Here is a 26,673-nt window from a genome sequence, read left to right on the forward strand (position 1 = left end):
GTTTGACAGCACTAATATATATATATATATATATATATATATATATATATAATTATTTAGTAAGTTTTATAACTTGAAAAAACTACATATTTTACAAAGAATGTTTTAGATTACATTATATTAAAACTGATTTGAGAAAACTGATCACATTTTTTTTAATTATTAAAAATTAAAATAAAGAATTAGACATCTATAAATACTTATTTACCTATAAATAATTACAAATAAAGATGTTATAATATAATATATTTTTTATACAAAAAACCATATAGCTGCCTCTTAAATTTTAGGATGGGGGTCCGTTGCATGAGAATGATCATATTTGTACCTTGTTTTGGACAGAAACATTTAGTCAGCCTCATGTTTTCATTGAGAAGGCAATCGCACAATGCGCTGCAGCAAGTTCAGAGGAAATAAAAATGAAAGATGATGGACAAAACCGTACAGTTTCAGGAAAAAATATTCAGTCTAAATAAGAATTAACTACGTTAACCAATATTTGTGTCTTTTATGTATTTTTATGCTTTTTACAATATAGCATGTTTAGGTTAGCAACATGCTAACAACAAACTCTCAGTCAGAGTCAATTTTAACAGTCACAAAAACAGACTGCTTGTTCCATAACTGCAGGCTTCAAAGAAATTTGACCTGATAAACAAATAAAGGCTACTATCCTTACCTGGACAAGTGCAATTCCAGTCATCAGAATGACTAGTGAGAGCCACTGGTAAATGCCGAGTATTTTGCCCAACATGGACACGGAGAACAGGGCTGTAGTGAGAATTTTCAGCTGATACGTAACCTGGAAAACCAATGAGAAGGTAAATAAGGTATGCCTATAAAGAAACACGACTTTTTTTTTTTAAGAGAAAAATTTGTTTGTTTGTTTTCCATTGAGAATGGTTTTTTGAAGGATCATGTGACACTGAAGACTGGAGTAATGATGCTGAAAATTCAGCTTTGCATCACAGAAATAAATTACATTTTAAAACACATTCAAACAGAAAACATATTTTAATTTGTGAAAATATCTCACAATGTTATTTCCACGGAGCATGCAGATTTCTGTAAAAATGTCAACAGGTTTCTGCAGAATTTGAATGTTTGTTATTCATGAAATTATTCACATAATAAACATTTGAAATGGAGTGACACAAAGAGGAGTTTACTGAAGGAAATATTTCACTTAAGCAACAGTGTCATAGCTAACTATATATAAATATAGATATATTTATAACAATAAAAAGTGTTATAAATTGATTATATTTGAAGACATTTTGAAGAAATACAATGCTGTATATCTCAAGTAAATACAAATGTTCATAGAGGTGTTCCAAATATTAATTAGTAACATTGCATAATATTTCTGGAAATTACACACACACACATTGTATGATATAACATGTTTTTGGTTAATGACATGTATTAATAACATATTTTATTTACTCAAATCAATTCTAAATAGCACACAACTCTTATTAAAACTGAAAATATGAAAAAGGTGCCACATTGGCATTTTGTTTCTATGTTTCAAATGATCTGGAAACTTTCCTAAAGGTCTTCCTCTGGATTTGTGCTTTCTCACCTGGTAGGTAGCTGCATCTAGATTTGACAGAGCCACATAGAGCAGGTTGTTCTGCAGGGTGTAGATACCTGAGGGAATGGCCAGCTTCAGCGTTAGCAGAGGCTTGTTGATTATTTCCTCCTTCAACACCCGATTCAGCGCACGAACACTGAAACCTAAGAGGCACATGCAGCACTGCACATTAGACAGTGAGCTTCTGCAGCGAGGGACAGCTCTCCTCTACTGCTCTGAGCTCCTGACAAGAATGAGAATGCTGTTTCAAAACACCAAAGGACACTGAATATTATGCTTGTTTCCGAAACAGGATAAAACATTTAGTTAACTGGGAGTTTTTTCTCACAGTTCTTAATTGTCAGATACAATCTCAAAATTGTGAGAAACAAAGTCAGAATTGTGAGATATAAACTCAGAACTGTGAGGAAAAAAAGTGTATATTGTGAAATATAAACTCAGAATTGCAAGAATATAAATCTGAATTGTAAGATATAAACTCTAAATTTTGAGAAATAAAGTCAGAATTGTGAGATATAAACTCAGAATTGCAAGAATATAAATCTGAATTGTAAGATATAAACTCTACATTTTGAGAAATAAAGTCAGAATTGTGAGATATAAACTCAGAATTGCAAGAATATAAATCTGAATTGTAAGATATAAACTCTACATTTTGAGAAATTTTATTTTGGATGCGATTAATCGTTTGACAGCACTAATATATATCTATATTTTAACAGCATTTATTTGAAATAGAAATATTTTGTAGCACTATAAATGTTTTACTGTCACTTTTGTTCCATTTAAAGTATCCTTACTGAATAAAATTAATTACTTTAAAAAAATATTACTGACCCTAAACTTTTGAACAGTAGTGTATGAATCAATATCAAAATATAGATTTGAATAAGTAACTGACAAATACCTCTTTTCAAAATATTTTAGGTTAAACTATAAAATATATAATTATATACAGTGGGTACGGAAAGTATTCAGACCCCCTTAAATTTTTCTTCCTCATTAATGTACCAGCCATTTGAAAATCATTTAAGTTAATTTTTTTTCCTCATTAATGTACACACAGCACCCCACATTGACAGAAAAACACAGAATCGTTGACATTTTTGCAGATTTATTAAAAAAGAAAAACTGAAATATCACATGGTCCTATATAACAAAGAGTTAAAAATTGAAGGGGGTCTGAATACTTTCCGTACCCACTGTATATATATAAAACATATAAATGCATTAATACAGAGTAAAGAATTAACAACACTACTTGGTATAAACCCATAGTGCATTACTAATGCATTTCTAATAGTTTTCCCATGCCTCCAAACCATTAAAGCATTATACATCACTAAATAATAATGGCCTTGTTTGATTATTAACACCTCAAGGGAGACATCGCAAAAATCATGTAACTGTTCATTTGTCAGTTTGTTAAAGGGTTAGTTCACCCAAAAATGAAAATTAGCCCATAGATTACTCACTCTCAAGTCATCCTAGGTGTATATGACTTTATGTATATTCATCAGCCCGGAGCTGCTTCTGTGTACAACTGTTGGTGCAAGCTACATTAAAGTGATTATTACGTTTTGAATATGGATATTTTTCTTACAAAAACGCATCGATTCACTACAGGAGGCCTTTGTTCATCCCCCGGAGCCATGTGAGACACTTCTTTTTTAATGGATGGGCGCTTTTTATTTAACTTCTTTTGGACTGATGCACTGCAACACCCGCTGACTGCCATTAACCGTTTAATCCCAAATTTTTCCCAGACATGAAAATATCCAAATGATGTGCCATTAGTAACCCTTTGAAATTATCAATAATTATTTTTTAAAATGTTTTTGGAAAAGTGTGTGAAAAATTGTGTTTTATGGCGGGATAAGTGAGTACTGAATTAACATATTTCTGCAGTCATAAAAATAGTTATATATCTTAGCCCAGCTATTTTAAACTGCTTGATCACATTCTAGGGTTATTCTTATTATGCATAAAAAAAAAAACTTTATGCAGCATTGATAGGAACACTGTCCATCAACGCATTTCACAATTTTTAATTATTTGTAAAATATAACATCAAATTTTTATATTAGTGCTACCAGTATTACAACATCAATATTGTACATTTTTTGTAACATTTGAATTTTTTATTTAGTGCAATATATTGTCATTGCAACATTTTAGTGTAATTTTCACTAGCAATTGCAATTGGATTTATATTGTAAACCTAAGTGCACTGTTATCCCACCGGTCACTATTGTGACCATCATCATGTTTACTCATTCTATGACCACACTCAACAAAACTGAATATATGTGAATAAAAGCACTAAAACATCAGTCAGTAAGGTTTTTAGTGACAATTTGCACTAATCATGTGAAACTGCACATATTTCATTGAGGCCCTTTATTTTTTCCATATTTGCAGGAAGTGCAATAAAACATAAGTCAGTAAGGTTTTTAGAGCTTTAGAAATGAAAACCTTTTTTACGGTCACTATTGTGACCGGTGGGATTAAACTGGATTCGTCTGAAAGAAGAAAGTCATATACACCTAGGATGACTTGAGGGTGAGTAATTTATGGGCTAATTTTCATTTTTGGTCAACTAACCCTTTAAAATAAAATCTGGCATTCACCATGAGAAAATGCCACCTACCTTCAGCACTCATGCATATTCATTAACTATGGCATTAAATAAGCTCTCATATATCATGCCTTGAGAGTCCACATGTCTTTACAATACAATATACACAAACTCTGATAGTTTCACAGATCAATGATCCTCACTCACCCCAGTTAAAGCCATCGCAGCGGTGTCATTGCTGAGTTTGCATTCAGTCTTTTTGAGCAGCTGTGTTTCAGCAGATACAGTATCCTTTCAGTGTAGGTACTGAGAAAGCATGCATCAGACTTGAGTAAAGAGGCCAACATGAGCCACTCCCACTGACACACAGCCGGATGGAAGGAGGATGTGATATGGTGTTGTAATCCTATATTTTCACGCAGTTTTGCTTTCACAAAGGAAAAAACTATTTGCACACTGCCAGCTGGAAAAAGCACAGTGATTAAGACAACTTGAGTCTCAAGGTCATTGAAAAAGGAGCTGGAAGTTTTAATTTAATAGATTTACATCAATGCAAATATGACTTGGCAAACAGAAGGTTTGGGTGTGATTGAGAAGGCTGGCCAGAGGTGGGGCGCACAGCACACACAGGCGGCCTTATGCAGCTCTGAGGCTGCGGTGAGGGGGGTGAACCACACAATCCTGCTCTGTGTGCAGGAGGACAACTCCTCAGCTCCTGTCCATTGAGATGCCCCCGTCACCTCCAGCGGCCTCAGTTATAAAGACATGCATATAATGTGAACACATGACAATTTTGCCTATGAACGAATCATAAAACATCCAAACACACAAAAGATTTTCCTAAATACATCCCACTTTATAAATCTTGTCAGGAATATTTAGAACAAGAATCATTATTCATTAGATGACATTAGAACACTCTGTTTAAGGATTACAGTGCAGCCCCCAAAAAACAAATTCATTGTCTTTTTAAATCTTTACAAATCTTTGCCATAATCCATCAAACCACAAGGTTTTACCCATTTATCAGCAAAACATTTTTGAAGATTTAAAATAGAATACAATTCTGTATGATCACTTTATTTTATATATTTTAACAAGTAAAGGTCAGAATAATAAGTATGGTGCTATATTTTAACAGAAATATATCTGTTACGCTTTCTACACTCTAAAAGATGCTGGGTTAAATATAACCCAGCGCTGGGTTAAAAAGGGACAAACCCAGCTATTGGGTTGTTTTGATGAATTTGATGTGGTCACCAAAATTGGATGTCTCATCTTTGACGAGGGTCAAAATTACACATATACACACACACACATACATATCCCTTATGTATATATATATATATATATATATATATATATATGTAAGTATGTATGTATGTATGTATGTATGTGTGTGTGTGTGTGTGTGTGTGTCTGGGACAAAACCATATAGGACTTTAAAAATGAAGATTCCTAAAGAAACCTGAGGCATGCAGAAAATATTTGGCACTCAGTATGCAAGTTTCGATAGAGGAAAACAAGCTACATTTCTAGTTTCACCATTATTTATTCTTCAGACATGCCCCTTTAAATAAAGTAATATCATCTGTATGCAAAGTGACCCACACTTAGTTTGAGAGCACTGAAAATGGGCAAAAACTTAACAATTTGGACATGGTGCTGCATTGAGATCCCCATATCTACGGGACTGAACCACATGGGGACTTGAAAATGAAGATTCAAAAATAAACATTTGTCAAGAACCAGAATCTAAAATCATATGGCAATATCTTGAATTACAGGCATGCAAACTTTAAAAAATTAATATTTATGGCACTCAGACAGGTGCAATTGTTTTGATAGAGGAAACAAGATCTAGTTTCAATATTTGTTCTTCAGTAAGACATTCCTCTTTAAAAGGGAAAAAAGTATCGGCTGTATTGCAAAGTGACCCGCATTTGGTTTTTGACCGCTGAAAATGTGAACAATTTAATTGTGGAGCAACACTGAGCTCCCAATATCTCTGAAACCACGTTGAACTTTAACAATAAGAATTCCAAATAAAAAGTTTGTTAAAAACCAAAATCGAAAAGGATACCTTTAAATTTAAAAGATTTGTTGTGGAGCGAGGGGCGCGAAAAAAGTTTTATTTTTTAAGTTTCTTTTTTTAATTTAAAGGTATTTTATATTATTTCTAAATGCAATAATAAACAATGTCACTTATACACTGATGCATGCTGTTGCTAGCCCCTCCAAAATTGCTTACCCTAACTTTAAGCGCAATAAGATGCAAAAGAGAACTGAACTTGCGATCGCATACGGACTCAGAGAGGCTCAGCTTATTAGTATGTCCAAATTCACAGTTTTCATAAAATCGATACTTTCAGCGAGATCTGTCCTGACCCATCGTTCTGTTTTACAAGGAAATTATTACATCATTTACATTAATGGTCAAATATCAGTCTGGTTCATCATTATCTTACAGTTCACTCAAACAACAATGGGTTTGGTAGGTAACTAATTATTTATACAAAGAAAGGAAGCAGTGTCTAACTGCAGCTACACCGCTGGAACCTGAAAGTGCAGTCTGAGAACCTGCTTTTGATTGTGAGAAGTTTCACCTCAGTCTGCTATTAATCTCAGGCACATAACAACCTCCTTTTTGTTTAACCTGGAGTTTATTAAATGTACAAATGGTGAATTTACTTTCTGTCCTGTCAGCATAAGGATGGAGGGTGTTAGCTGTAAATCAATCTTTCCCCTGATTAACCTGGACTTAACATTTTTCAAACATGACACATCCCTATGCAAAACTAGACAAACGTGCTCAAGGTAAAGTAGACAGCAAATTCATCCGTTAAAGTAAATTACTTAAAATAAATTACTTAACAATTATTATGCAATACGTTTTTAAACAAATACGAAATCTTTTTGGACAGAAATTACTATGATATTTATTTATTTCCAAACTGGTGCAGGGGGCTGTTTCATAAAACAAGTTTACCAAATAAGCCAGGTTTATTTCAGTTAGTCTGACTTCTTGTCAGTTGATTTGGTTCAACATAAGTCAGACTAACTGAAATAAGCCTGGCTTATTTGGTAAACTTGTTTTATGAAACAGCCCCCTGCACCAGTTTGGAAATAAATAAATATCATAGTAATTTCTGTCCAAAAAGATTTCGTATTTGTTTAAAAACGTATTGCATAATAATTGTTAAGTAAATTATTTTAAGTAATTTACTTTAACGGATGAATTAAATACAGTAAGATTTATTAGTAATTTTTTTAATTTTATTGTTAATTTGATCTTTTATAGTTATTTTATGGTTATTTTTAATGTAAAATATTATTTTTATATTTGTATGTAACGCACTTTGAATTACTGTATAAAATGTGCCTTGTCTTTGAATTCCGTTATTGTTTGTTGCTTAATTTAATAAATACTGGGGTTTTTTGACGTAGAAATAACGTGGACATTAACATTTTTATTCATCATTAAGATTTTAGGTTAGAATGTATATGTTAAAATTTCGTTGTCACTACTGTCAGTATATTTAACCAACTTTTTGCCTTTACCTTTGTTCATGATGTGACTGTGTGGTGGCTCGTGTTTGGGTAAAGTACATAAGAATTTAATGTTGAACAATAATTAAGATAAAATATGAATTAAAACAGAGAAATATACTAACATCTAACTATATAAAACAAAACGTATGCATTACGCTTTCAATTAGTGCTGTCAAACGATTAATCGAGATTGTTGATAGGCAGGCAGTTTCATGTCCCATTGATATTCATATATATGTGTATATATATACATTTACATTGCATTTAGTCATTTAGCAGACGCTTTTTTCCAAAGCGACTTACAAATGAGGACAATGGAAGCAATATATATATATATATATATATATTAGTGCTGTCAAACGATTAATCGCGATTAATCACATTCAAAATAAACGTTTTTGTTTACATAATATATGTGTGTATACTGTGTATATTTATTATGTATATATAAATACACACTCATACAGTATATATTTTGAAAATATGTACATGCATTTACATGTATATATTTTTATTTATATAATTTATATTATAAATATATTTAATATACAAATACAACATATTTTTCTTAAATATATACATGCATGTGTGTGTATTTATATATATACATAATAAATATATACATTGCACACACATATATGATGTAAATAAAAACTTTTATTTTGGATGCGATTAATCGCGATTAATCATTTGACAGCACTGGTATCAATATATTAATGTTGTGTTTCTCCTCCTGACCACTGGACGCCAGTGTCGAGCTAAACAGCCTCGCATTCCTTACAGAAAACGCCGTGAAAGAAAAGCACGCGCGTGAAAGCTAATGTTAGCACGGTAACTAGAGAATAACAACTCTAGCGTTGTGATAAATATAATCGGTTTAATTCCCAAAATGGTTCGTAAATTGAAGTTCCACGAGCAGAAACTCTTGAAGAAAGTTGATTTTATTAACTGGGAGGTTGACAACAATTTACACGAGGTTAAAGTGTTGAGAAAATATATTGAGAAGAGGGAAGATTACACCAAGTAAGGAACTGTTAATAGTACTTAACCTAACATAGTGTATTTGTTTTAAGAAAATATATCTTTCTCACATGTTCATATTTTAGAGGAAGTGAATGATAGTGTCTGTCTTGAGCCAAAACATGAATCAAATACGTTTATGATCTCTCTGTAGATACAACAAACTTAGTCGAAATATCAGAGTGTTGGCACAGAAAATACGCGACTTGGACGAAAAGGACGGTTTCAGAGCTCAAAGCACAGCCCTTTTCTTGGAAAAACTAAGTGTGGGAACCTCTGGATGATTTGTGGGCACTTGAGCTGCAGTCCTGTCTAAAGGTCGAGTGTGTTTCTCTTTGTTGCAGATACAGTGTCGGTTTGATCCCCACCAAACAGAACCTCTCCCTTACGAATGAAGTCTGTGCATCTGCATTCTGCAGGTAACATTTGATCATGGACATTCATAGAAAAACAACACAATGTGCTGAACTGGTTAAGTTTAAAGCAACTAGTTGTATCTTTTGTGTCTATTGCCTGTTCCTTTTGTGTACTGTTTTTTCTGATTGCTGTCATTTTCCGCAGGAGACGACTTCCCACAATCATGCTGAAACTGCGTATGGCTCAGAACCTGAAGACTGCCATAACCTTCATCGAGCAGGGCCGTATCCTTCAGTTCATCATAAATCACACTGAACTCTACACACACACACATTATCTGCTGTATATGTTATACACATATTATGTGTATATTATCTGCATCAACTTTTAATTGACAATTTAATGACTTGTATAATTAATTTACTTGATCTTCAAATATACTTTATTCGAAAGGAATGGTTGAGCCAAAAATGAAAATTTGTCCAAACATTTACTCACCCTTGGACCATCCGAGATGTAGCTGAGTTTGTTTTTCCATCAGAACAGATGGATATTCTTCATCCTCTGCAGTGAATGGGTGCCGTCAGAATGGGAGTCCGAACAGCTGATGAAAACATCACAGTAATCCACACCACTCCAGTCCATCAATTAACATCTTTTCAAGTGAAAAGCTGCATGTTTGTAAGAAACAAATCTGATATTTAGCATTTTAACTTTAAACCATAATCCATAATACTGCTTTCTCCGGTGAAAAAGTCCATCACCTGTTGTCCTCTCACATCAAAATCCACTGTAAAGTTGATCTGGAACTGTTTTGCACAGTGGTCACTGGTAAATGGTGACTTTTGCACTGGAGGAAGCATTATTATGGATCATGGACTATAATGGGTTATGGACATATATTAGCTGGGAGCAACAGTTAATAACGTCTTAATGATGGATTTATTTGTTACAAGCATGCAGCTTTTTGCTACACAAGATGTCAGTCGATGGACTGGAGTGGTGTGGATTATTATGATGTTTTTATGAGCTGTTTGGACTCTCATTCTGATGGCACCCATTCACTGCAGAGCATCCACTGGTGAGTAAGTAATGTAATGCTACATTTCCTTAAAATCTGTTCTGAAACTCATCTACATCTTTAATTACCAGAAGGTGAGTGCATTTTTTTCCCCCTTCTTTTTTAGCAAATTTTCATTTTTGAGTGAACTGTTCCTTTAAGCTGTAATATTGCAAAGAAAATGAATCTCTTTTCATTTAAATTTGCATGAATGTCTTTGAAACTACTTCTTGACTGAGCAACAGATATTCGTGTTGGGCCTGAGATTGTCACTGATCCCGCTTTTCTCGTAACAAGGTTAGTTATGAAAACCCTCAGTACATTTTTTTTTCTGATGCCCGCTAAAGAAAAAAACAAAACACAATGTTAATTTTTATATAATGAACTTTTATATTAATCTGGGGCAACTGAAATGTAAAGTTATTGTGCAATGCTCTTACAGGAGTTTGGAAGACTTTGTCACATGGGTGGATTCATCCAAGATCAAACAACATGTCATGAACTACAATGAGGAGGTATGTCAAAGTATATTATGAACATCATCCTGTAGAGTTTATACATAATTGTACAAAAGTTTGGGGTTCCATAAGATTATAATGCTTTTGAAAGAAATGTTCATGTTTAAAAATAAGTGGTTTTCATTTGAATATATAGTAAAATGTAATTTATTCCTGTGATCAAAGCTGAATTTTCAGCATCATTACACCAGTCTTCAGTGTCACATCTTCAGATTTGCTGCTCAAGAAACATTTATCTTATCATGAATGTTGAAAGCAGGTTTTTCATGATCCTTTGGTGACCAGAAAGTTCAAAAGAAAATAATTTATTTGAAATAGAAGTCTTTTGTAACATTGTAAGTGTTTTTACTGTCACTTCTGATCAGTTTTAATCTGTCCTTGCTGAATAAAAACAGATGTCTTTCAAATATAAAAAATACTGACTTAGCTTCGAACAGTCATGTACGCAAACCTTTTATTAATCAAATGATTTCAGGAATTTTTTCATATTTAATTCATACAAACCTCCCTCTGTGGACTAATAGTCTGACATCAGACAGGTTTTTTTTAAAGGCACTAAAATGTGAATGACTTTTTTATAAATAGTGTAATCATTTAAGCACCAACAGAGTCCGATTTAATGCTATTAAGAAATTATTAAAAACAGTTATTAAACATGTTTGAACTAATTGCTCATTTAATGACTTTTTTATAAATAGTGTAATCATTTAAGCACCAACAGAGTCCGATTTAATGCTATTAAGAAATGATTAAAAACAGTTATTAAACATGTTTGAACTAATTGCTCATTTAACATTACAATTTTGTTTTTGTTCTTTCAGAGAGATGACTTTGACCTCATTGTCTAAATCTCCAAATACATTGGATTTCAACCAGAAATGGTCAGTGCATCAAGAGCAGCTGTTCATTTGTGATTCATCAACCCAATGACCAATTACCATCTTGAACCATTTTAAGTGAAAGCATTGAGTGGGACTATTGTGTATTTGCCATTAATAACTGTAAACAATTACAATTAATTAGTCTAAAGTTCCTAGAAAAGCACCTTTGCATTTTGCATTCATATCACAAATTCAAAATATATTTGACACTTACATCTGTCCCAACAAAGATGCATCAATGTTCCACCACCAGCTACAGATGTGATTTCATATAAACCCCATATATACTTTGCATAGCTCTCTTATCAATGTCCTGCGCTCAGACAAGGCAACGAGTACATCGTTAACATCTACCACGGATATATTAGTTTCTAAATAAAGGAGGGTACAACTGTAAAAAGCCAACAGCATCATGAACTCGACAAAACTTCATGGACCGCTACATTCAGTGTCTCAAACAGACACAATCTTGCGGCCAGAACAGACTCTGGTGTCTGAACCATTTTTGTGAACGAGGCCCCGAGTTTCTGCTTGAATTTGTCACATACATTCACAGCCACCAGAAGCGCACATAAACAATGAGAGTGATGAAAATCACGGCGCCGGCGGCTACTTTAGCATAGGTGGACCGAGTGTTGAGGTACTTGGCATCGCTGCGGTACTTCTTAGACAGGCTGGACAGATTACTTGCTTTGGAATCCAAAGCTGCAGAAAGAGCAGACAGAATGCTATATAATACTTTTACAAATACCACACAAGTTTTTTTCTTACTCAAATGAGCTCAAAAGTCTGAAAGCGGCTGCAGTAAGTGTTCACTCACCAGATAACGCTTCTCCACGCTGGAGCACTTCCTCTATATTAGCAACCATGATCCTTTGCACATCGTGTAACTCTGAATTGACGTTGCCCAGATTTCTTCGTGCTCTGCTGTCGATGTAAGACTTTTTGGTTTTCTGAATATATGTGTCTGGAGACAAATAGGAAATCATTTGATCTACATTGCCAAGCAACTGCTGATCCTTTTAATTAGTAAAACAGCTGTTTATATGCTACTGCTTAAAGGTTTGTGGTCAGTACATTTTTGAAATAAGTCTATTATGCTCACCTAAATTACAGAAAACACTCATACTGTGAAATATTAATGCAATTTAAAATAGCTCTTTTCTGTTTGAATAAAATGTAATTTATTCCTGTGATCATCATTACGTCAGTCCTTCAGAAATCATTCTAATGTGCTGATTTGATGCCCAAGAAACATTTATTATTATTATCAACATTGAAAACAGTTGTGCTGCTTCACATTTTTGTGGAAACCTATTCTTTGATGAACAGGAAGCATTTTTTGAAATAGAAATATTTTGTAGCATTATACAAGCCTTTACTGTCACTTCTGATCAATTTAATGCATCCTTGCTGAATAAAAGTATTCATTTATTCAAAAAAGCTAATCTTACTGACCCCAAACTTTTGAACTTAACTTTGAGCTTTCAAATCGCATTGATATATATAAGATGTTTCTTACCAAATTCGATAAAAGAGTACGGCCGTGACACTGAAGGGACTTTCGTCCCGTACTGCTCACTGAATTTTCCCTCCAGATCCTCCAGATAGGCAAACGCCAGTTTCTTGGGGAATCCTGCTTCACATAAGACCAAGTAACACACTCCTTTCTCAATGATGTAGCTGGAAAACACGACGAGTTTATGAAGTATGATGACATCCAGAATCAAACACAAACTCTGCGTGTGTCTGTCAGGGTCAGGCAAAATTCCGATTTTTAAAAATTGAACTGGCAACACACCTTACAGGATGTTGAAATGGAATTTTAATTGAACTGGCAGGAAGAAGAATTTACTCAATTGCAATTTAAAAAAATAAATAAACAATCACATAACATACACATTTTATTAGCGCCACAGATTTTGCAACAAAAATAAACCCATCATTAATGTCAAATATGCATATTTAATGTCTGATGTTTCACTAAAAAAAATGACTTTTTTTTCCCCATACACAAAATGTCCACAGCATTCATCTAAATAGAAATTAATATTAACAATAAAATTTGAATCCAATTATTATATATTGATGTTTCAATAAATAGTTTAGGGTGAATCAGATAAAGTATTTTAAAATTATGAGCTCTTCCACCATGGTTTTTAAAATATCAGGTTAAAAGTGAAAAAATCAAATACACAAGTTAATTAAATAGTAATATAATTTTCGGAAATAGCCAGGGAAAACAACATATTTATCAATAAATAAATATTTTACTTACTGAAAAAATAGATGTGTTGTTAACTCTATAAATCCTACTGTATCTCACTGATTAGAAGAAGCTATCAGTAATTATTTTACTTTTCGGCCGCATAAATATCAGCAACTGTACCTAATTACATATTTTTGCTGAATTTGGGTTTCTGAATAAAACTGAGATGTATGAGTTCCATATTTTCACAATATTCTACTGTGTGAGTCCTAAAAGCCTGATGTATCAAATATTATACTCAACAAAAACACGTAAGCAAAAGGTGCGTCCCAAATCGCATACTTATGCACTATTCTATGACGTTTTGTAGTATAAATAGTGCGATCACATTGAAAATTCCAAAAAGTGCACTTTAAAATATGATGCGATTTCAATTTTTCCTTTCTCTTTGGAGTGTTACAAGCTCTTGGTGCATAAAGATTAAACCGCATAAACACATTTCATTACACCAAATACACAAAATAATGTTCTTTTTAGCAGCATCATATGACCCCTTTAAATACCCGGATGATGCACTTAAAGCAGCACTATGTAACTTTTGGCGCTCTAGCGGTTAATAAACAGAACTGCACACATCCCGCGGAAGAACATTCCAACCGGAGCTACTTCTCTAAGTTTATGTCTATGGCGATTCACGCAGGTATGTGTTACTCCGCAGCGGTGACGACCCGACCAGGCTACAATAGTCCAAATATAAGTACTTATTATAAGTGTACAGTAGTGATTCGGAATAAGACAAAAACTTAGGTTGGAAGATGAATTAATGATGTACATAGTGCTGCTTTAAATAACCGAAAAAATTAAGTGTGGATTGTTGGACACTTAATGCACTCAACTGTCGCAGCTTTAATTATGTAGCGAAGGGGGAGGGGCTACCAGACTCCGATTATGAATGACAAAATAACCATATATAATTCATACACTACATGATTGAGTACATAGTGTATAATTTCATTGTGCGTCATTTGGGACGCAGCTAAACTTTTTTTTTTTTTTTTAAGATCTTCTGTCTAGTTTTCATGTCAGGATTAGAAGGGTTGAAATTCCACCAATTCATTCTATTTCCACAATTTATAATTACAATTTTACATCCCGTCTATAAAGCTCAATTCAAATTCAGACCGTGTGAAAGGTGTGCGTGTCAGTACTCACTGAAAGGCCATGGCTCCTGCCTCTAAAGTGCAGCGCGCGGGACTCTGATCGTTGAGTTTTCTGCAGAGCTGCTTGGCTTGACTCTGATACTTCTGCAAGTCTCGCCCTGACTGGAAAGAGCTTCACGTTAGACACTCAAAGCACTGTACAATCACAACAGCAAAGGCGCGGTAAGATCACATCATGTGTTTTAACTTTGTACAAATGTTGTAGTTAGTCGTGTTGACACGGGTTCGTTCACCTGCTCGTCCTCTTGCATTGATGCAGCGAGCGGCAGGCTGTCGGCGACACGAACAATCATCGTCAGCAGCACCATTTCGCCTGTCGTCTTTACTCTTTACCGTCGGTCTGTTTTGAAGCGAAGCGACTGATTGTTTGACTGAATGGCAGAAAGTGACACATTTGAACTGACGGCAGAGTTCAGATGAGTTGGCCGGAAGAGGGTGTGTTACCTCAAATCCTTTCCGGCTTTCGCATTCCAAAGGTTCCGATTATTTATTGATTGATTGATTTAATTCCAAATTACTAGAATGTACTCGAATGTATTTATTTATTCAACACTATTATTCAACTATTAACCCTTTAACTGTCACCCCCCATTTTTTAAAATAGGCATGCAGGTGCACTATCCAAACTTAAATTGTTGTAATTTATGAACACTTTGGAATACAGACATAAGGTTGGTCTCTTTTTAAAGAAGAAAATAAGCAAATTATTATTTTTTCAAAAAATTTAAGTATCAGAAAGTTATAGTAGTTTAAATTTACTGTAAAGAAAATGCACTATATTTATTTTATTTTATATATAATAAATATTTTAGGGGTTTAAGTTAAGGGGTTTAAGATGATGCTTTAAGTGCATCATCACTATTATTCAACACTATAAAAATAGAAAAAAGACAACAAGAAAAAGAAATAAACAATTAGAAATGGTACTACAATGACAACAAACGTCCAAAAGAGATATAGCTGTTTTTAGCATGAAATCAAAAATAATATTATTAGCTTATTATATACACAATAAAGGGAATATTTGTAGAAATGTCTATTTCTTGAAACTAGAATATATATATATAGTGCTGTCAAACGATTAATCGCAGTTAATCGCATCCAAAATAAAAGTTTTCGTTTACATAATATATGTGTGTGTACTGTGCATATTTATTATGTATACGTAAATACACACACGTACAGTATATATTTTGAAAATATTTACATTTATATACATTTATATTCTTATATATAAATATATTTAATATATAAACATAACATATTTTTCTTAAATATATTCATGCATGTGTTTGTATTTATATATACATAATAAATATATACAGTACACACACATATATTATGTAAAAAAAACTTTTATTTTGGATGCGATTAATCGCGATTAATCGTTTGACAGCACTATATATATATATTCTAGGTAATTCTATATTCTAGAAATTAGAAATTATATATATATAATTATTATTTTATTTTATTTTTGATTAGATGGACAATCATAGTTATATGGCTATTACATTTCTTGACCATTTTTGACAAACAATAACAGTCATTAGATACAGTAATATAATGTCAATTAAAAATGTATAACAAACTAAAAACACATGCATGATTCATGATGTATTCATGGATTCATTACAAAAATAACACTGTATAAGGCTTACAGTATTTACATTTAAAGAAGTAAGAATTATATTAATATAATGCTTGATTTAATTTCCCAAACAACAAATACAGGCTTTTGGTTACTAAATCAACTTCGGCTAATATAAAAAACTAAAAGTAATTTAAGAATTAACAAGCAAATGTCCAATAATAAACTTGCAAATTTATTTCACAACTATTTTATAAAAGGACGGTCCCACAGGATACGTCACGCTGATATCTTTTTACATCTTTTTTTTTTAAACCCTTTTTAATTATGTTTCTGTAATCTGTAGATCTGTCATCAGTTGAACTGCTCTGCGCTCGACTGCTTCTTTCTGTGCGCACTGATCGTTTCGCATCGATTATTCACGTCTGTGGGCTGATCTGTACTGAGCTGATCCCGCTTGAACGCTTTTCCTGATCACGAACAGCACGATTAAACTCTGCATCTGCACTGAAGGTAACATCAGCCGCATAACGTGGTTTCTTATGCCCTTACCTCATTCTATGTTCATAATTTCATTAATTCGAGTGAAGCGTATCTTTGTGTTGCGACCTTTGTTGTTGTCCTGTTCTGGTGAACATCACCAACAAATCACATCAACATCCGCTTTGATTTAATGTGCATCAATAACAGTCTGAGGCTGCAAGCGAGCGCGATGATCTGCAATTGGAGCGCAGCTCGTTGTGTGTTTGTTTATTATTTGGTTATGAAATGTTCATTATTATGCACGTTCACTACTAGGCCACAGTGCTCGCTTGCTACAAGATGCAATAATATATGTGCAATAATATACACTATATGTCAATGTGCAATACTATCTCTAGTCACTAAATCACCACAGTTACTCATTCCATTTAAATTGTACTTTTGTATAAACTTACTGTGCATATCAAGGTGAAGGCCAACGTGCAATACTATAAATGGTCACTTTACTCGGATTGCTCAATGTGAATATCAGGACTCAGTCACTTGTTGTATTTACTTGTAAAATTGTACTGTACAGTCTTATAGTATTTATTGTCTGTGGTTATATGTTTGTTTTTCTAACACCAGTCAGGAGTAGTGCTCCTAATTTCGTTGTATACAGAAAAATACAATGACAATCAAGGCGTTAAATTCAATTCAATTCAATGTTAGTTATGGAAGAAAAACTGTCGTGGGTGCTCTATGATGACTGTTATTAATATTTTTTGCTTTCAGGCCATTTTTGTTAGTTCGTGTTTGGAGCCCTGTAAGCTCCGCACCACAGCGCATCTTTATGTGAGAGGAACAGTTGTCACTTGTTTCTGAGCGCTGTGGTTTGTATGTGAGTAAGAGCGATTAGTTCAGCCTCACTGGATTGGCTGCTGCTGCTCGCAGCTCTTTTGGTGCCACACAAGGGCCCTTTATGCGAGGCTCCAGCTGGACATGCTGCATGTCTGCTCTGATTGGATGATTCTCATGCACGAGAAATGACGTCTTCCTGCAATTATAAAAGTCTGCTCTTATGAGACACTCTTATGGTTTAAAACCAAAACCAGTCAGAAGGGGCTTTTTTTTTTTTTTTAATTGAGATGTATACATCATCTGAAAGCTGAATAAATAAGCTTTCCATTAATGTAAGGTTTGTTAGGATAGGACAATATTTGGCCGAGATACAACTATTTGAAAATTTGGAATCTGAGGGTGCAAAAAAATCAACATTTTGAGAAAATCGCCTTTAAAGTCACCTTAGCATTGCATATTACTAATCAGAAATTAAGTTTTGATATATTTACGGTAGGAAATTTACAAAATATCTACATGGAACATGAAGTTTTATTTTGTCATAAAAGAAAAATTGATGATTTTGACCCATACAATGTATTGTTGGCTATTGCTAGAAATATACCCGTGCTACTTATGACTGCTTTTGTGTTCCAGAGTCGCAAACACATTTGCCAATTTTAGTATAAAGATTATGATGGAATGTTATGGTAGTATTTGCCTATTTAAAGGCATAGTTCTGCTGAAAATGATAATTCTGTAATGGTGATTTTATGAGTGGTTTTTTTTTTACTTTTAATGAGTAATTTTATTTCAAGGTAACAGTGTACCGTATTGGCTTGAATATAAGACGACCCTGATTATAAGATGACCCCCCTTTTTCCAGATGTACCTTTTGGAAAAAGGCTTTTTACGTCTTATATTCGGGTCAATACGGTATATCATGATATAGTCATTTTTGCTTTAAATAAGGTCTTTATGATATCAAAATAAAAAAAAGCACTCAAGCTCACTGAAGTAAACAGTCAGTAATTAAATAAGAATAAGAAACTAATTACAAGCCATAGGACAAAAAAAAACTATTAATAAATTCTACATACATTGTATAAAGTAATCAAATGAATAAAAACACTGCATATTCTTCACTATGTAAATTAAATGTTTTGTTTTTTTTTAGTAAAGTTACAAATGTGATCTAGTCAAGAGCAGCGAGAGATTTTCTCTTTTGTTGTTTGATTAACATGAATGACTGCTGTCACTTTAAGAGCTGCCCGGATCCAATATACTGTTAAACGTTTTTATATGATTGTCCATTAACATTCAAGTCAGTGGTGGTGTCCGGTGTAAAAATGTAGTGCTACAACTGAAAATATTCAGCTAAAGCGGGGGGGGGGGACATCTGTTTCGGCAAAAGCAGTTTTGGAAGGCCGAAATGGTGATGTTTGAAGCGTTTTGACTTTGAATAATCTACAGGTAAATTAGTAGCAATAACAAACCATAAGGTAACAATAACAGTTGTTTGATTAACATGAATGACTGCTGTCACTTTAAGAGCTGTCACTTTAAAATTCATATAAATCAAATTTATATGATTGTCCATTAACATTCAAGTCAGTGGTGGTGTCCGGTGTAAAAATGTAGTGCTACAACTGAAAATATTCAGCTAAAGCGGGGGGGGGGGACATCTGTTTCGGCAAAAGCAGTTTTGGAAGGCCGAAATGGTGATGTTTGAAGCGTTTTGACTTTGAATAATCTACAGGTAAATTAGTAGCAATAACAAACCATAAGGTAACAATAACAAAAAATTATGCTAGAGTAGAAACAAGTAAAATTTGTATATATCTCAGTCTGCCAAACTTTACTTGAAGAAATGATTTAATATTACCCAAATGTAATGTATTTATTTAAACTTTGTTTTCGGATGAAAACTTTAGATGAAAACTTTATTTATATTTCAATATTTCGGTAAACAAAAAAAAATCGATGCATTACAGTAAAAACATTGACTTTTTTTCTCTCAAAGGCAAAAGAAAGTTATACAGGTTTGGAACAACTTGAGAATGAGTATCAAAAAAATTATTTTTGATTTATTTTTTGAGATTTTGCGAAATACAAAAATCTCAAAAATTACTTGCCAAACTTCCATTTTGACATTTTGAAAAATGACATTTTTCAAATCGGTTAAAAATTATATAAACATTGTTTCTTACTCTCAAAAAATGCTAAAAAAAAAAAATATATATATATATATATGCTGATTTAGGATTTAGGATTGGTCCCTGCATCCCTCTGTTGGCTGTTCCCGCTTCTCCCATTCATTGTAATAGCAGTGGTCCATCTCAGCTACACACAATCTCTGGTTAAGCTAATTTATATTTGTTTTAGACCATTAGACATGACATTACAGTGCCTTGGAAGCCTGCCCGAAACCAGTGTTCTTAGGAGGAACTTTGATACACAGAAGCAATGTTTAGTCATTGACTGACTGGACAACAAGCTGCACAATCTAGGCCACTTCTGGTTGTCAGATATCCATAGTTAATATGGCCAAACTGTACCTGCAGTTACATGCAATGACATTATTAATGATTTAGTGTCCAAAGCATCTATAGGAATTGTTTTATTTCCCCGACCCCAAGTATCTTTTCAAAAGATTTTGTTCCAAGTCATTTTCATAGTTATGTGTAACTCATATGACCCTGTGTTTACGTTATATATGTTTAATCTTCACAAAGCTGTTTTTTTCTTATGGGTTCATCCCACCATTTCTAATCTATTTCTAATGACTGATGTCCAAATGCACCAGCATCCTCTGCTCAGGCCAGTGTCCCGTTAACCCAAATTCATATCAGCTGCTCAGCACGAGCAGGAAACATACATGTGACACACCCAGATATGAAATTGAAGTTCAGCGTTTATCAGTACAGATACACTAAGCTCCATGTTAGACTACATGCCACTGTGTTATTGTATGTTTATGTAGATTGCTTTGTTTGAGTACTAAATGCTTGTGTTTTTGCTGCAGAACTCATGCCTGTGTTTGTTGGGTCAGGTGCAGTAGAGAGTGCCATGCAGGAAGGAGAGGAGAGGAAGTGAGGCGATGGGCTGCACCTCAGCCAAGCAGTTGTCATCTGTACCCAGTGATGAAGAGGGCCGGGGTAAGGCCTACAGCAATGGAGATGCCTTCTCCGGTCAGTGTCCCAGCTGTGTGTCCACAGATATTCACTGTAGATAATGTGATATAGAGCCGGAGTCAGTGTTGAATTTCATTGAAAATTCCAATTTGGTACCTGACTTAGAATTGACTGCATATATTGAGTGAACGGGGTGCAAAATTGAATTTTATTCCATTTGAATTCTTTAAATTGTGTATTAAATTGCAGTATAATATTACTCATAAACATCTTATTATACACACAATATGAAATATATATTATATATATGTATTGATCAAATGTGACAGTAAAAACGTTTTCATTGTTATAAAATATTTTTATTTCCAATCAATTCTGAGAATGCAAATAATTCTAAAAAATGTTTCTTGAGCAGCAAAGCAGCATATTAGAATAATTTCTGAAGGATCATGTGACATAGGACAGAAAAAGAAAAATGGAACACCAATATAGATCTAAACCAGTGGTCACCAACCATAGACTGTATAAAAACATGGACGTAGTGTCCGTGACGTCACCCGTAGGTTCCTGAAGAGGTTTTTGAAGCCTAAATTGGGCAGAGGCGGCTGTCGCCATCTTGGCAGCGCGTCACTCACGGATAATCGAAAATGGGCAAAAAGGCGGGAGCTGGTTGCTGAAACCACGCCCACCTAGTTCGACGGTGGTGACAGCAGCGGCAATCCACCTGTCACTCAAGTGGCCACGCCCTTAATTATGCAGAACTTTAAGGCTTAATATAATTTAAACAGATGACTTATAAAGTTTCTCGGCGGGTATCTTCCAGTAAAATTCACATTCCAGGGACTAAATATCACGTTATTGGGGTCGCTTCAACCCGCGGACATGAACAACAACCCGCGGCAACAGTGTTAAAGTAGCCCAATTCCGCGGGAAAACCGCGGACTTGGCAACACTGCTTATGAACCGACCTCACTATAGCGTTTCCTTGTTTACGCTGTAAACAAAGCAGAGCTGCGCTTTATACGGAGAAGAAAATGCCATTGCCATCGAAACTTTTCTCAAGACAGTTCCCTTCAGTGATGCATTAATATAACCCCATAAATTTAATGCATTTTTGTACTTATTTTACTTTTTTTTCGGGATCTACTGGGACAGTAGCGATCGACAGGTTGGCGACCACTAGTGATGGAAATTTTGATTCTTTCAAGAGATTCGTTCATTTTCAGTTCGTTCACTAAAATGATTCGTTCAGATTCGTTCACTGATTCGTTCAGTGACCATTTCTTCATATTACATAAATACGCCAGCAGGTGGCGAAAAAGAGTCCAAACAAAGTAGTTTTGCTTTCACAACGAAAAACACAGCGGCCTGAGGCCGGGCTAGAGTGAGTTGAGGCCGGGCGAGAGAGAGCAGAGGCGGCGGGGTTGAGAACGGCGGATCCGATGAAGGAGCGGCAAGCACATGTGACGACCACGGGCTTCGTCCATGGTGAAAGCCGATCCGGCGATCCACAGCGTTTAGTTGATGTATTCCCTCAGCGACCAGCACAGATCAGCTCTAGGCATGACGAAGCGGATATCGTCCTCTTTTGGAAGACGAAGATCTCTCGATCTCGTTCAGACTCAAAAGAAACTCGTTCAGTGAAGGGCGTATTCGTTCACTACATTCAACAAATCACATGCTCCGTCACATATCAAACCCGAAGGCTATTGGCTCGAGGTTTAGTCATTCTTTGATAGGATGAAACAGTCCACGGAGCTACCTGGTTCACTGATCTGCGCATGCGCTGCTAATAGCACCGCGCTGCTCTGGAGGGAGGAATTTCAGTGAACGCGAAATATGAGTCAATGGATTACGTGAACAAGAACGCTTCGTTCACCTAAAAGATTTGTTCAAAAAGAACGATTCGTTCACGAACGAAACATCACTAGCGACCACTGATCTAAACGAACTTGAGAAGTGGTATAATTTTGAAGCTCTTCTTGGTCCCGCAGTGGGAATACAGTTTATAACAAATCAACTTTTACACTCCTATTAGTGTAAGTGGTGATTTAGCAGGTGCTTTTATCCAAAGTGAATTACAGTTCAGTTATTAACGACAGTGCCTCTGGAGTGACCTGGATTTAACTGCCCTTAAAACCGTGATGACAGGTCATGCCTTGTTCTGGGGTTGAATAATCAACATAAAATAAAAACATACCATGTTTACTTTCTTACTATGTTACTGGTATTACTGTACATGATCCATAAATGCAAGTTATTTCAAAGAAATGTCTTTGTGAGTATTGGTGGTAATTCAGGGTTATTTTGTTAAATATGTTGTTTAACTCCGAAAGATCACATTACCGAAGTAAAATGGATTAAGAATCCTGTGTCCAGGTGATTTTAAGTGTACTTTACTCTTTCTGTTTAGATGAGTACAGAGTGAAAGGAGTTGAGAAGGTGAAGTACATGCATGGAGAAGAGGAGCGCACGAACACACAAAACCAAGAGAACTTGGTAAAGATTGATACATAGTATTATGTATCTCCAAATAGTCACAAATAATCATAGTATCCTGTAGAACATAAATTTTTCCTCTTTATGTCTTGCAGGAAAAGAGCACATTTTTGCACAAGGGCAGGCACAAAGATGCCACCGGGAATAGTAATAAGATAAGGTGAGTATGAGTTTGGTTTCTGCTCTAGTATTCAGTAATGGAGAGATGATGACCAATGAGATGTTCACCAAGCCTTCATTGTTCCTCAGTATCCACTCTTCAGAGAGCCAGCAGGAGTTCTTCAGGATGCTGGATGAGAAGATTGAAAAGGTGATTGAAGTAGCATCACTATTACTATTGCTCAAAGGTTGAGAGGCTTTCTCAAGTCCCTAAAGCCCATGGTATACTTTGGTATTACGCTAGTGCATGTGATGTAAATTTTATTACAATCATAGTATGCATGTACTGTACACACGCAGCGTTTTCTAACCATGTGTTCACATGCGCCCTTTAATTTTTTCACACTTTACACATTGTTTGTCCTATGCACACTAAATGGAGTATACATGGAAAGGCTATGTGGTCAGCTGTATGTTTGCGCCAAAACTGAAGCATACTTCAGGCTTAAGCGTTTGCGTAAAAACTGAAGTATACTTTGAGCTTAAGCATTTGTGTAAAAACTAGAGTATACTTTAGGGATTAAATATTTCAGGCTTAAGCATTTGCGTGAAAACCGAAGTATACATTAGGCTTAAAGGGTTAGTTCACCCAAAAATGAAAATTAGCCCATGTTTTACTCACCCTCAAGACATCGTAGGTGTATATGACTTTCTTCTTTCAGACGAATCCAATCGGAGTTATATTAAAAATGATCCTTGCTCTTCCAAGCGTTAGAATGGGAGTAGGCGGGTGTTTTTTGTCAACAGTCCAAAAGTAGTCAAATAAAGCACATCCATCCATAATAAAACGTGCCTCACATGGCTCCAGGGGGTAAATAAAGGTGCGATGCGATTTTGTACGAAAAATATCCATATTTAAAACATTATAAACACTTTTCTCTCACTTCCGCTAACTGTTGTAGGCGGAAGCCGTTCTGGGCAGATGATGTAGGACGTAGCCGGTGATTAGTGACAAATGCGGAAGCGCGGAGGAGAGACAGCAAAACAAAAAGCCGGTCACGAATTAGAAGCACAAACTGAGGATTTGTAAAGAAGAATGTCAGAGGAGTTCCATTTAAGCCAGGAGGAGACTGGTTTTCCTTTGGTAAAGTAAGGAAACTTTGCTTCCTTTGGTCCTATAAACAAACTCGCGAGATTAGCATCTCCCCGGCGCATGCGCTACGCATACGTCCTACGTCATCCACCCGGAACAGCTTGCACAAATGACAGTTAGAGGAAGTGAGAGAAAAGTGTTTATAACGTTTTAAATATGGATATTTTTCTTACAAAAACGCATCGATTCACTACAGGAGGTCTTTATTCACCCACCGGAGCCATGTGAGGCACGTTTTATTATGGATGGATGCACTTTATTTGACTACTTTTGGACTATTGAAAAAAAACCACCTGCCTACTCCCATTCTAACGCTTGGAAGAGCAAGGATCATTTTTAATATAACTCAGATTGGATTCGTCTGAAAGAAGAAAGTCATATACGCCTAGGATGCCTTGAGGGTGAGTAAAACATGGGCTAATTTTCATTTTTGGTTGAACTAACCCTTTAAGCGTTTGTGTAAAAACCAAAGTATACTTTAGGCTTAAGTGTTTGTATAAAAACTACATTATACATTAGTCATAAGGGTTTGCATAAAAACCCGAAGTATACTTCAAGCTTAAGCGTTTGTGTAAAAACCGAAGCATACTTTAGGCTAGGGCTGGACGATATGGCCAAAATTTATATCACAATATATTTATTAATTTCGGTCGATATGATATAATTCCAATATCGATATGAACAATATAAAAAAAAAAAAAAGCCTGAGAAAAACTGCCCAACTTCTGAAAAACGAATTTACCAAGTCTATGAAACCTCCTCCTATACAACTTTATAATATTTTAGAAATAAAAATGGTACAAATAAATTAATGTTTACCTCTTATTTGTATTTAGCCCTCATACAAACAAGAAATGTGAAATCACCGTCAAATAAACAAAAGGCTCTCAGACTCACCTTATTAATATTAATATCTTTAACTTTCAACTATAACATAGGCTGATTATTCTTATAGATTGAAACAAAAGTGCTTCGGCCAAGATAAAGAATATGAAAAGTGCTCAGAGTTGCTGCGGAAAACAGAAAAAAAAGAGTGAGCAACAATGAAAACATGTTGCTGGAGAGGGGCTCATTGAAAATGCAAATTCATTCTCTGCCAGCAGGAGGCGCTTTTGTAGTGGCAGAAACAGCGGCTTCCCCGGTAACAGCTATAAACAAAGCAGCGCTGCACTCATAAATGCTACTTTATCAGATAAAATGAAAATGCCATCGAAACTTTTCTGAAGACAGTCGGTTCCATTCAAAGATTCATTCATATAAAACACCCGAGCCGCATTTTGATTTTGAAACGTGCAGTGCTCATGTTTATTCTACGAAGTCAACCACCACAAATAAATCAATGTATGGGAAACACTGGTGATGTATATCGAAATATCGGAAATGTGTTTAAAGGGGTCATATGATGCGATTTCAAGTTTTCCTTTCTCTTTGGAGTGTTACAAGCTGTTCGTGAATAGATAAGATCCCTGAAGTTGCAAAGACTAAAGTCTCAAAACTAAAATGATATTCTTTATCAAAGTTAAGACTCTGCCACACACCCCTAAAACGGCTCATTCTAACACGCCCCCACATATCTACCTCACTATGTGGAAATATTTGCATAATGCCGCCCAAATGTGCACGCAAAGAAAGAAGGCGTGGTTTCAGTAACCGCAGTTAGTGTTGAAGCATGTCAGAGAGACGCTGTGTGTTTCTAGGCGCAAGCAAAAGCACTTTATTTGGCCTTCCGAAAGTAGATGCATTTAGGAATCTTTAAGATCACTTACAACAGAACAGCAATGCATTTTATGGACGACCGTTTCGTGAACCTAGGAGAGGAGGTAATTCTGACTTTGCTATGACAATCTGGCGCTTCTGAATCAGCTACTGTTTTGTTATTAGTTTAAGTATTTGCTATTGACTG

The 26,673-nt window shown here is 34.9% G+C and overlaps 4 protein-coding genes across 7 annotated transcripts in view; 2 read left to right on the forward strand and 2 right to left on the reverse strand.

Annotated features, from left to right (window-relative positions):
* The window catches only part of LOC107681704 (UDP-N-acetylglucosamine transporter-like), a 9,579-nt gene extending 5,319 nt beyond the window's left edge, over window positions 1-4,260 (reverse strand). The window contains exons 1-3 of the mRNA XM_016478015.1: window positions 4,248-4,260; window positions 1,586-1,740; window positions 680-802 (exon numbers count right to left, since the gene is read on the reverse strand). Coding sequence (XP_016333501.1) covers window positions 680-802; window positions 1,586-1,740; window positions 4,248-4,260 — 291 coding nt within the window. The remainder of the gene's footprint in view (window positions 1-679; window positions 803-1,585; window positions 1,741-4,247) is intronic.
* Window positions 4,261-8,486: 4,226 nt separating this feature from the next.
* On the forward strand, window positions 8,487-11,583 carry LOC107681808 (U3 small nucleolar ribonucleoprotein protein IMP3-like). 2 transcript variants are annotated; one of them, XM_016478152.1, is made up of 7 exons: window positions 8,487-8,750; window positions 8,902-9,009; window positions 9,092-9,166; window positions 9,309-9,388; window positions 10,410-10,461; window positions 10,607-10,679; window positions 11,504-11,583. In XM_016478152.1, exons 1-7 carry the CDS (start codon window positions 8,617-8,619, stop codon window positions 11,528-11,530), a joined length of 549 nt encoding a protein of 182 aa, XP_016333638.1. In that variant the 5' UTR covers window positions 8,487-8,616; the 3' UTR covers window positions 11,531-11,583. The 2 variants fall into 2 exon arrangements, with proteins under 2 accessions (XP_016333638.1, XP_016333639.1); XM_016478153.1 differs by lacking the exon at window positions 8,902-9,009 and having other exon boundaries at window positions 8,488-8,750.
* A 512-nt stretch (window positions 11,584-12,095) lies between these two features.
* On the reverse strand, window positions 12,096-15,467 carry LOC107681807 (vesicle-trafficking protein SEC22b-A). Its single transcript, XM_016478151.1, has 5 exons — window positions 15,226-15,467; window positions 14,985-15,094; window positions 13,086-13,246; window positions 12,384-12,530; window positions 12,096-12,268 (listed from the first exon to the last, which is right to left on the reverse strand). The coding sequence occupies exons 1-5, from the start codon at window positions 15,298-15,300 to the stop codon at window positions 12,114-12,116; spliced, it is 648 nt and encodes a 215-aa protein (XP_016333637.1). The 5' UTR covers window positions 15,301-15,467; the 3' UTR covers window positions 12,096-12,113.
* Window positions 15,468-16,975: 1,508 nt separating this feature from the next.
* LOC107681835 (uncharacterized protein C1orf21 homolog) overlaps window positions 16,976-26,673 on the forward strand; it is a 12,531-nt gene continuing 2,833 nt past the window's right edge. Inside the window, exons 1-5 of one of the 3 annotated variants that reach the window (XM_016478187.1) lie at window positions 16,976-17,096; window positions 20,911-21,076; window positions 23,433-23,518; window positions 23,614-23,678; window positions 23,768-23,828. In XM_016478187.1, coding sequence (XP_016333673.1) covers window positions 20,986-21,076; window positions 23,433-23,518; window positions 23,614-23,678; window positions 23,768-23,828 — 303 coding nt within the window. In that variant the 5' untranslated portion in view covers window positions 16,976-17,096; window positions 20,911-20,985. Of the gene's footprint in view, window positions 17,097-20,563; window positions 20,855-20,910; window positions 21,077-23,432; window positions 23,519-23,613; window positions 23,679-23,767; window positions 23,829-26,673 lie in introns of those variants that run through there. The other 2 variants (XM_016478185.1, XM_016478186.1) reach the window with 2 other exon arrangements.

The sequence above is a fragment of the Sinocyclocheilus anshuiensis genome, unplaced genomic scaffold, assembly GCF_001515605.1.
Source record: "Sinocyclocheilus anshuiensis isolate Anshui unplaced genomic scaffold, SAMN03320099.WGS_v1.1 scaffold436, whole genome shotgun sequence".
NCBI classification, from domain to species: Eukaryota; Metazoa; Chordata; class Actinopteri; order Cypriniformes; family Cyprinidae; genus Sinocyclocheilus; species Sinocyclocheilus anshuiensis.

Coding starts and splice junctions, on each gene's coding strand:
- LOC107681807 (XM_016478151.1), bottom strand. CDS start 15,300: ATGGTGCTGCTGACGATGATTGTTCGTGTCGCCGACAGCCTGCCGCTC. Junction 12,531..13,085: donor GTACTCTTTTATCGAATTTG/GTAAGAAACATC, acceptor ATTTGTCTCCAG/ACACATATATTCAGAAAACC. Junction 12,269..12,383: donor GCGTGGAGAAGCGTTATCTG/GTGAGTGAACAC, acceptor CTCTTTCTGCAG/CTTTGGATTCCAAAGCAAGT.
- LOC107681808 (XM_016478152.1), top strand. CDS start 8,617: ATGGTTCGTAAATTGAAGTTCCACGAGCAGAAACTCTTGAAGAAAGTT. Junction 10,462..10,606: donor CCCGCTTTTCTCGTAACAAG/GTTAGTTATGAA, acceptor ATGCTCTTACAG/GAGTTTGGAAGACTTTGTCA. Junction 10,680..11,503: donor TCATGAACTACAATGAGGAG/GTATGTCAAAGT, acceptor TTGTTCTTTCAG/AGAGATGACTTTGACCTCAT.